The 10,672-nt window shown below is 37.1% G+C and overlaps 2 protein-coding genes across 2 annotated transcripts; one reads left to right on the top strand and one right to left on the bottom strand.

Moving 5' to 3' along the window:
- Positions 1–1,179: 1,179 nt before the first annotated feature.
- LOC137715217 (uncharacterized) lies at positions 1,180–3,545 on the top strand. Its single transcript, XM_068454462.1, has 2 exons — positions 1,180–1,851; positions 2,991–3,545. The coding sequence occupies exons 1-2, from the start codon at positions 1,390–1,392 to the stop codon at positions 3,345–3,347; spliced, it is 819 nt and encodes a 272-aa protein (XP_068310563.1). The 5' UTR covers positions 1,180–1,389; the 3' UTR covers positions 3,348–3,545.
- A 179-nt stretch (positions 3,546–3,724) lies between these two features.
- Positions 3,725–6,100, bottom strand: LOC137715218 (vesicle-associated protein 4-1-like). Its single transcript, XM_068454464.1, has 7 exons — positions 5,708–6,100; positions 5,538–5,608; positions 5,242–5,323; positions 4,785–4,903; positions 4,388–4,465; positions 4,175–4,297; positions 3,725–4,076 (listed from the first exon to the last, which is right to left on the bottom strand). Exons 1-7 carry the CDS (start codon positions 5,946–5,948, stop codon positions 4,017–4,019), a joined length of 774 nt encoding a protein of 257 aa, XP_068310565.1. The 5' UTR covers positions 5,949–6,100; the 3' UTR covers positions 3,725–4,016.
- Positions 6,101–10,672: the final 4,572 nt, after the last annotated feature.

The following is a 10,672-nucleotide window of genomic DNA, read 5'->3' as shown; positions in this document are numbered from 1 at the left end:
TTATAGTTCAGCCTGTTCTAAAAGATCTCAAACAAATCTAAATTTGTTATATTTTCAACTACTTTTGCTCACCGAGTGTTATTTTTTTGGTTGCAACCTAAACCGATTTCTAGGTTTTAACCTGCAAACTTTTATGAAGCTTCGTAGTATATAATATTTTAGATTTTTTAACCCTTAGGTTAGATTTTAGTTTTTGTGTTTTGACCAAAAAATTTATGGTTAAAAAATATAGAGTATTCAGTACTCGAAACACTATTAAAAATGCATTCTAACCTACACTTTCACTCACCTTATCTGCTTAAAGCATCTCTAGTTCTGAGCTTTTGTCAGTCTTTCTAATTGTAGTTCACCAATGGTTAGAGAAAATAGTGTAAATACAACATATGACCGGAGATGTTAAGCTATACACTGTTTTACATTTTGCAGCGAGGTCCCCTCAATGTAGCAAAAAACACACTTTACATACCCATTTTTGTTATCAAAATTAAGATATAAAGTGGAAGCTAAAACTTTTTCAGTTCCAGAAATCAACCTCTCGTTAGAGATGCTGTTAGACTAACACTAAAACGACTTGATGACCAATCATTACATGGTCTTAAAATTTGTTACGTTGTTCAAAACACCAGCTGGATTAGATCATGCATTCTATTAATTAAACCCAATTAAAAAGGTAACCCAAAAAAAAAAAAAAAAAACAACGTAGCCAGAAGGTTGTGCAACTTCCATCTAAACCTCACGCTAAAACGACAGCTTTCCTAATTTGTTTATAGTCAAGATTTCCATCTCACAAGCTCAAATCTCTTCCCCCTCCCAGTCCCACCTCATATGTCGCTGGTGGAACTGTTTGTTTTCTTGACATTCAACCCAACCTGACAAACAACGCGTCAACCACATACCCTTTGTCCCAAACGAATTTTTTTTCAGTGTATATGAAACACCGCCTCGTTATTGTAATCTCACGTCAAATAACAAGTAAACAGATATACAACCTGACAAGTATTTTAAATCACATAAAAATTTCTCGACGTAACGTTTCATTCAACACCCCCCAGGCATATCACACAACACCACCTGTCCCATTGCTCATCCCCCAATATGCTGTTCTTCCAATAACAAATTAAATAGAATATCTTCGCCACCTTTCCCTCCCAACCATCCACCCAACTCCTCTCCCCCATAATATTACACATCTCTCCCTCGCATTTCATCCCCCAATACCAAAATTTTGCTTCCATTCCCTCTCGACATTCCCACACAAAACATCTACATTTATTAATTTCTTTTATTCTGTCTCCCTTTTTCTTGTGCTAAATTATCGACCAGCGTCTTGCTGCCACCACCACCGTTGCTATCACCAATTAGGAGACGAGACACGACATAAATAACATTATGGCACGTGGTCTCCTCTCCTGCTTTGGATCAAAAGGGGGCTCGGGCACGTCCCACGAAACGCACGCGGCCGGGGCGACCGCGCATGTTTCGGCAGAGGAGCAGCAGCGGAGCGGACCGGTTCTGGTGGAGCTGTTCTCGTCGCAGGGCTGCACCACCTCGCCTGTCGCGGAGCTGCTGGTGTCGAGGCTTGGGAGGGGGGATTTTGATGGGACGGACCTGCCTCCTGTGGTTGCGCTGGCCTTCCACGTGGACTACTGGGACTACATGGGCTGGAAGGACCCTTATGGTTCCAGCCAGTGGACTGTACGGCAGAAGGCCTATGTTGAGGCCTTGGGTCTGGACACCATGTTCACCCCCCAGATTGTGCTTCAAGGTAGGGCCCAATGTGTTGGCAACGATGAGAGTGCTTTGATAACGTCTATCAAGGATGCACCTAGATATCCTGCACCGGCGTTCCAGGTTAGCATTTCTCATCTGTCCTCAATATTATTTTGATATATTTTAATATAAACGATATTCTATATTAATCTATATTATTATTAAGAAAACCCTTCTTATCAACTTTTTTTCTCCTTTGTTTTCTTATTTTGTTTTTTATACACATGACAAAAAGAAGGGTAAAATAGTAATTTTGTACCTTTTGACAAAATGACAATCACATCCTTGTTTTTTCTATTTTACCATTTTTTTTTAGATAATGACAATCATATTTTTCCAATTTTACCATCACTTTTGATACACAATATTTCCATAAGAAGGACAAAACAGTAATTATATAATATTAAAATAAAATATACACTTATTAAGAGAAATTGTTCACGCACACAAAGTATATGTTCTCTGCTAATTTAGATTATGAGAAGATTGAATATTTGAATGCAGAATACATTAGTTTGAAGAGAAAGACTTTAAGCACCTACCAATTGTTAATAATTTTTTAATTTTTTAATTTTTTAATTTTTTATAAAAGTGATATTAAAAAAGAGAAATTAAACCCCTAACTTTTTATGCAACGATATTCTTTAAGTTTATGCATAAAACGCTATTTAAAACAATTATCTTTGCAAGTACTTACATTCAATGATTGTCACCCTAATCATTGATATACTCAAAGGTACCTTCATCTTTGGAAATAGTTTAGGGAAAATATTACATCACATGTATACTTTCTGGTACACCTAAAAGCAATGTTAACTTTTGACGCTTTTACAAATGGTGGATCACTTTCAAAGTGTCTACTTTTGTCGAAAGCTAAAGCCTGATGTATGTTAAACATTCGTATATCAAAGCCTATATTTTATGACACATGTAATGTTATGTTTATGTTACATTTTGAATTTGAACTAGCTCATAATACATGTAACGTCATATTTGAGATGTTATGTTATTAGACTCTGAATTTGAACTATGTATTTAAACAAGAAACCATTTAATTATTCGTAAATCTAACAAAGATTTGGACATTAAAAAATGTTACCATGAGAAGGATTTTGGTTAGAGTAATTTTATCTGTTGTGGCTAGTCACACTTGGCTAATAGCCGTTCGCAAAATAGTGAAGGATAAATACTAGCAACTTGGTTTTGTTGTGGATGAACAGGCAACATTCCAAAGGCCATCACAGGCATCCTTGCAAGTATCCCTAACAGGATCATTGAGGTCGAAGGTGGACAACTACGGTGCCAATGTGATGGTGGCGCTGTACGAGAACGGCCTGATTACCGACTGCCCCAAGGGAGAGAACCAAGGACGTGTCCTGTCCAATGACTTCGTCGTCCGACGACTTGAAAAGCTCTGCACTGTTAAAGACATTGCTCCAAAGAAGACCATTTCTGGAACCATAAACTTCTCCTTGTGGGACGGTTACAATCCAGCCAAATGTGGCATGGCCCTCTTTGTTCAGAACCCTTCCCATCAAATTTTTGGTTTGCAGGACTTTCAGCTGCCGGACAATTGATACGGCTATACGTTTCTGCTGGCCGGACGGCCGGCCGGTATTGGTGGACGATTATGTACAGGATGTGTTCATTGTAGGGTTACTGATTTCTTTTTCTTTTTTCAGTTTGTGTTTTTCCTTGGTTGTTGGGATTTGACATTTAGAATATGGGAGAGAAATTTGCATTCAGGATTATAACTATTATTTTCACATTTCGAATTTAATTCTTTGAATCACAATTAACCCGTTTGAAAGATGATGCTGGACGGTTTACATGCTAAACGTTCAAACCCATTTCTTACAAGCACCGAAGTTCGAATCCTCCTCCATGTAGATTAGGATAGTTTAAAATATCACCTTATCAAAGAACGAAAGTTCTTACTACGATAATACCAAACTTCCAAGAACACTAGGGCACCTCAACATTGAAAATATACAAGTACAAGCACGCTGATTACTATAGAGTCGTTCACTTATTTTCAACCTAAAACAAAACTTATTATCTACAAGAGGGCAGCTCAACCCAGAGCCGTCTACTTCCACACTAGTTCGGAGTACCAACTACTTCCTCACAATATGAGAACCTCCCTACCACTTATCGGAAGACCGATGAGCAAAAAGAATACAACATTACAATATGAGAACCTCCCTTCCAATCCAAAAGCACTTACAGAAAAAGGTTATCACAGTTTACACTGAATCTACTGCTTCAACCTGTTGCCGAGCCAAGTATTTCTCCCTCCGCTCCTTCTGAAAAAACAGAACAAACCCAAATGTTATGCATAAGCACATAAGACTAAAAATTTAGCCCATTGTACTACGGATCAGATGTTTGGTAAAACTCATACCCATTCATCTATTACAAGGCCTTCCCCAACATCCCGAGGGCCTGAGTCCACTGGAGGCGGCTTCTTACGCACTTCAAGTGCAGCCTCAGCTTCAGCCAACTGTCTGTTCAGTTTTTCCAGAGCCTGTAAACCACAATGTCAAATACTGGAAAGAAAGGTATTTTCTAAGAGATACAAACACAAGTACCATTAAGTAAGTCACATTCAACTTACAGGACTAGGGTGCTCTGCATCCAAAAATACAACACGCAAAATTTGCTCGACTGTCACTTGATCCTTTTGTTCGTCAAACTGGATGAAAAGAAAAGGTCAGATAACAAAACTAAGGTTATCAATTGCATGACCCAATTCTATCGGATGTCTCTGAAGGGTTGTCATCAAATGTAAGATCATAAAAGCAACAAAACACTAAAATTGACAGTACTAATTTCCGACCGAAAAACACAATGCAAGCGAGCAACAAAATCAAATTCCACAAGAGCTCAATATAAAGTAAGATCATAATACGAACAACTGGAAAAAAGCACTCAAATATCCCGGCAATGTATGCATAAAATACAAAATGCGCTATGACCATGAACATTAAGTCGGCGAAAGAGCACTATATTACCAGCTCAGGCACATAGTCAATCCCTGCATTCACCTTGAGACTCATAATCTTGAACTTAACCTTGGTCTTCTGATCCAAATGTTTCTCATTGTTCTCGGGTTGCTCCACAAACCTAAACACTGTCCATCATCAAATCCAAAGTCAATAAAAAAATTTATAACAATGATCAAGTACAAAGATTTTTTCTTTTTTTTTTTTTTGGTGTTGAGCGATGATGTTAGTAGGTTAGAAATTAATTGTTGGGAAGGGAAGTTGGTGGGGATCAAATCCGCACCAAGGTGTATAGGCCTAAATGTTTTCCGCAACTGTGGTAAAGCGCCATCTGCAAAAAGCATTCACACACAATGTGCGGGCATATACTAGTTTTTATCAAAAGTAAGTAAATTATCCACCAATGGAACAACCAAATCATAAAGATTTGTTATTTGTAGCAACAAAGCAAGTGCAAGGGCATTACCGGTCGCAATTAAGCTTTCTCCCGGAGCAAGTATTCCTCCCGGAGGACGCATATAGCAACTTTTCGGCGCAGTAGTTTGAAACTAAACCAGCAAATACAAAACCAATTTAAAGAGTCAATGAAGCTAAATAAAAAATAATCACAGAGAAAAAAAAAATTAACAATTAAATAAATAATTGCAACATAACCCACAAAAGAAATAAATAAATAAATGCCTTCTAAATTTTTGCTTAAAATACAAGTAATTATAACAACATAACTCTTAAGGTTGATGTCAGAGAGGAATTAGAAAATACCTTAAAAGCTACATGTGACCTGCTTCTGTTCTTCAATCGGATCGCACTTTTCACCTGTTTCCCAGTTTCATCTACAAAATTAAACCCACAAATACATAATCCGTCAGCTACAGTAATAAGTGCTTTTAGAAAAAGCAGCGAGGGCGTTTAAATGAGAAACGATGACGTACAAGGGAAGTAGAGTTTGTTGGCAGGGTCGAGTCGGAGTCGACGACGAGGAGGGAGAAGGGATCTCGCGACGGACGATACCGTTTTGGGCTTGGATTTGAATCCATTGCCGTGGAGCTTCTGCGTGGAAGAGGAAGACGACGACGTTTGGCCCCCCGACTGCCAGAACGGGCAGAGGGTGAAGAGCTTCGTGTCGGAGTGCGACTTGTGCCGGTGGTGGTGGTGGCTGTCGACGATGGCCATTCTTTCTTCACCGGAATCGGACACGTGGCATGCAATCAGAAGCTCGGTGATTGAATTCGCGTGTTTTCGTGTGTCGGTTTAGAAATTTCTCTACCTAGAATCGTCGGGAGCTCATCTCTCTCTCTCTCTCTCTCTCTCAGTCCATCTGTGATTTTTGGAGTGGAAGTTTGCCAGGGTGTGAAACATAAATCGGATGGGAGGAAATGATCACCTGCCACTCAACTCCGCGAATTCACCTGCACCCGCCGCGTGTAATTTTTTTATTCGCAACCTTTGGCGTCGTTTTCTTGCAATGAAGATACGTGTCGGATAGACGTCCGGATCAGCCACGTGTCGGTTCTATATGTCCGCGATGATATTTTGGTGGCTTTGCAAGTTGCGCCTGCCGTGCTTAAAAGGATAAATCGGCGGTGACGACGACGAGGGAAAGATATTGAGTTTGTGAGTGAGCTTTTCGTAAAGAATATTGTTTGTGTCCTGTTATGTAGGGATTTATTTGTCACCGAATTACAGATAACGAATTTTTAGTTTCGAGCACTATAATCGGAATTGAAATCGTTCATTTTTTTATTATTATTTAAAAATTATATTTGTCAAAAATTAAATAATTTAGAGATTGATTAGTCATTCATACGTGTAAATTAATTAAAAATTTTGATAACACGTAACATCTTCATATGAAGTCCATATATTTGTATGCATATCTCTAAATTGAATAATTTTTTTTATTTATGACATATAGATGATGATAAAGAGAATAAATAATTTGATTATATTGTTGATAATTGTAAGTGAAAGATATTTAAGTCCCCGCATGGACACAAGCATTATCCTTTGATAAATACATGCAGTGTCATTTCCATCACGGATGGGACGCGTCCTTTAGTTTATTTTTTGGGCATCAATTTCCAAAGATAATGTGTCAAAGGTTCCCACCCTTGTTAAGTTGAGCTAGAATCTAAGAAAATTTTATGTTTTGTAGCATTTGTTTGTAACTAAATAAGATATTTTGATGATTAGACTTATAAAATATAAGTGGGTGAGAGATTCAATTACCTCAGGCTAAGGATATATTAAGTACGTCCTAAATTCTCGGATTAGAATGGTAGACTACGCCTCATAAATGGCTAGCGAATCACCTTCAAGGTCAAAGCAAAAAATGTTTTTTGTTTATGTGACTTGAAGATAAGTGATATCAAATCATTTAGTATTACGATTTCATGATATTTCTCTTCTTCTATGAGTGAGAGGTCATAAGTTGGATTCTCGTAAAAGGTGAATTCGAACCAAATTAGTATAGCTAAACTATTGTGAGGTTTAACCTATTCTCTCATCACTTAGTGTAGATAAAATTGAATGTATTAAAAAACAATAGAGTTATATCAAACTTTTTCTTAATTTACTTATTACTAGCAGCAAGCAAAGTAAACTCACAATTTCAAATAAATAGTAAAATTTTGTGCTCGAACTAACGAAGCTGCTCAAACGACAAGGAGCTGTTTTGTAGAATTTTGTACTTATGGTTAAAATACTTCATTTTACAAGTCACTCTGTAAAGTTATTTTGGTAAAAAAATCAATAAAATATGATATCGTTTAATCATTGAATTCTATATATATAAAACATATGAGCGAATGGAGCGTATGAATTTACTGGAATGTATATAGACCAAAAGAGAGAATGCAGGTAAAAGTATTAGGAACCGTAGATCTATTTGTTACATTTAATTGACCAAATGGTCTTTATTGTAATTGAATTTTGTACAGATGATCTTTACATAATGACTTACAATATTAACAGTTCTAATCATTAACATGAATTTCTGTAAATCGATCATAAAGTGTTTTGAAGAAAAATTCCTCCTCATTTTTGAATAACCAAGCATGAATCGTTGTTTGAACTAAATGCTAGTACAAGTTCCCACAATAACGGGCAAACCTTTTGGGTCCTATCAACTTGAAGGAATTAACCCAAGTGAAGGGTGCATTTTTTTTCACGATCCTAAGTGGTGGTATGCTCATCATCATATTTATCATTATATAATAAGTTTGCATCTTAAGATTTGTGCCTATTTACTATATAAGTCTCGAAATGTAAACTCATATAACAATGATAAATAGGGTAATGAGTATCACTATCACTTAAGTGTGGTAAACAAAAATATTTTCTTAAGAAAAAAGGTAATAGGAATTATTAATGAATTCAGTTGAGGTGGGTATGGGTACTTAATGATTGGTATGAAAATTAGGTGCGTTTTTTATTTTTGTCGGGCAATTGAGAATGGGAGAAATTAGGTGTGGATTTGTTTATTGCATTTACAAGATTAGTTGGCTAAGGTTGTCGGTGAGTAAAGCATTTAGTGTGGAGGTTAGGAATTGATTAGGTGAATAATGACGTTTCTTGTGTGTATAAAGTTGTTGGCTAACCAATTATGGCTGAATGGGACATAAGGATGTTTATCCTTTTCCTTGCCCTTCACAGGGGGAAAAAATGGTATTCTAAGACCTCATCAAAACCTGCATCATGACCCAAATCCAATATTGAGTGTGTCAGAATAGGAGTGTAATATTGTAATCGACTGAATTGAGAATTTCTTTCTTTATTAGGTTTCTTAAATTAATTGACTATACCTAAATTTGAATGGATTCTAAAATCCTTTAAAATCATTTAATTGACTAAACTATGAATATAAAGCCTTTTAAAATCTTCTCAAATCCAAGTTTGATTACACCCCTAAGTTGATATCGGGCCTAGCTAAGAAATCAAAAAAAAAAAAAAAAAAGAAAGAAGAACATCCATTGTCGTCGCTCATAGTTGTGGCCACACCCAAGAAAAAGTGGTTTGTCAGCCGGCTTTTACCAAACGAATCTTGCCGAATCGAACGACTCCTACCGAACTAAAACCCTGGAACCGGATTCTAGGGAACCTATTGAGAGACTGCTGCTTAACATCAAACGCTGAACCAACTTCAGGTCGCTTCCGAAGCCCACGAACCCCAATCGAACTCCTTCGAAAGTTTGTCACCATGGCTAACGAGAAAAAACCCACTTAGTCGAAACCCTATGTCATTGGCTGCTTAAAACCAACCACCACCAGACCGATCAGAAGCTCCTGCTGCTAGCTCAACGGACAACTTCAGCAGTACTCTTTCAAATCGAGCATGCAATCAATGTCAACATGGTCATTCCAAATCCCACCGCTATGAGATTGTGGGTTATCCTGAATGGTGGGATCATAGCAGGGATCTCATCAAACGAAATTCAGATCGTCAACCAACTGCAATTTCTAGTAATATTGGTAAGACATCTTCGAATTCTTCACTTATTTTGAATAATATGTGAAAACAAACCGAACAAAAATAGTTGGTTCAATTTCGGTTTTCATTGTTCGGAAATTGAACCAAACCGAACCGAACCAAAATAGCATATATAAAAATCAACATCATTTTTTTATATAACTCATAATGACGTCGTTTTTTATATGGGAACTTTAACGAAAAGCTCTGATACTGTTCACTTTAACGAAAAATCATATTTTTACACTAAAAAGTCAATTCTGGTACTATTCACTTTCCCCTTTATTTTGTCCTTATCATTAAAACCCAAGTTTTCAAGCATTTCTCATTAGTTTTCCTTTTTTTATAGGGTAAAGTACAAAAAACTACATCAACTATTGGTGTCACGACTTACGAATTAGTTTTCTTTTCATACCTCATCTTTTAAAATTAACAATGTCATACCTTATCTTACGAATTTGTGCCAATGTTATACCTCCTGTTAGTCTGCCGTTAATTTGTCAGTTATATACTGACGTGGCTTGATCCAGACCCCACTTTCTATTAAAAAATTAAAAAAATATTAAAAAAAACTAAAAAAAATCATTTAATATTTTTAAATATTAAAATAATAAATAAAAATTAAAAAAACAAAACTTTTCGTCCCTTCCACCCCCTCCCCCCTTTTCTCTTCCCCCCCCCCCCCCCCCCCATCTTCATCTTCTTCCCTGCTCAATCTTCAACCAAACAAAAAAAAAATTTAAACCCATCAACCCCCACCACACCCCCCTGCGAAAGAAGGAGGAGGAAGAAGAAGAAGAAAAAAAAAAAAAAAAAAAAACCCCAACCCAGTTCGTACCCCCCCCCCCCCCAAACAAAAAAACCCGTTCGCTAGGCCGATTCCACGGGTGGAGAACCTGGGCATGGAGAAAATGGGGGGAATGGGTGTGGATTTAAGAAGTGGGGTGTGTAGAGAAGGGAAGAGGATGGGTGCGAGGTTGGGTGCGGGGGAAGACAATTGGTTTTTTTTTTTTTTTTCTCCTTTTCTTTTCTTTTTTTTTCTTCTGGGTTGCAGCAGGTAGGAAGAAGAGGAAAAGATATGAAGATGGGGAGAAGAGAGAGGGTGCGTGGGGGGGGGGAGAGTTTTTTTTTTTTTTTTTTTTTTTTTTTTTTCTGGGTTGCAGCAGATAGGGGGAAGAAGAGGAAAGAAAATGAAGATGGAGGGAGAAAAGAGAGGGTGCTGGGGGGGGGATGAGGAGGGACAAAGTTTTTTTTTTTTTTTTTTTTTCCTTTCTTTTTTCTGGGTTGCAGCAGGTAGGAAGAAGAGGAAGGGAGATGAAGATGGGGGAGAAGAGAGAGGGCGCACAGAGGGGAAGTTTTGTTTGGTTTTTTTTTTAACTTTTCTTTATTATTTTAATATTTTAAAAATATTAAATGATTTTTTTTAGTT

The sequence above is a fragment of the Pyrus communis genome, chromosome 14 (genome assembly GCF_963583255.1).
Source record: "Pyrus communis chromosome 14, drPyrComm1.1, whole genome shotgun sequence".
Lineage (NCBI taxonomy): Eukaryota > Viridiplantae > Streptophyta > Magnoliopsida > Rosales > Rosaceae > Pyrus > Pyrus communis.
Note: the sequence above shows the minus strand (reverse complement) of the source record. Positions and strands in the feature narration are given on the sequence as shown.

Coding starts and splice junctions, on each gene's coding strand:
- LOC137715218 (XM_068454464.1), bottom strand. CDS start 5,948: ATGGCCATCGTCGACAGCCACCACCACCACCGGCACAAGTCGCACTCC. Junction 4,904..5,241: donor AGAAAGCTTAATTGCGACCG/GTAATGCCCTTG, acceptor GATGATGGACAG/TGTTTAGGTTTGTGGAGCAA. Junction 4,077..4,174: donor GCCTTGTAATAGATGAATGG/GTATGAGTTTTA, acceptor CTGTTTTTTCAG/AAGGAGCGGAGGGAGAAATA.
- LOC137715217 (XM_068454462.1), top strand. CDS start 1,390: ATGGCACGTGGTCTCCTCTCCTGCTTTGGATCAAAAGGGGGCTCGGGC. Junction 1,852..2,990: donor ATCCTGCACCGGCGTTCCAG/GTTAGCATTTCT, acceptor GTGGATGAACAG/GCAACATTCCAAAGGCCATC.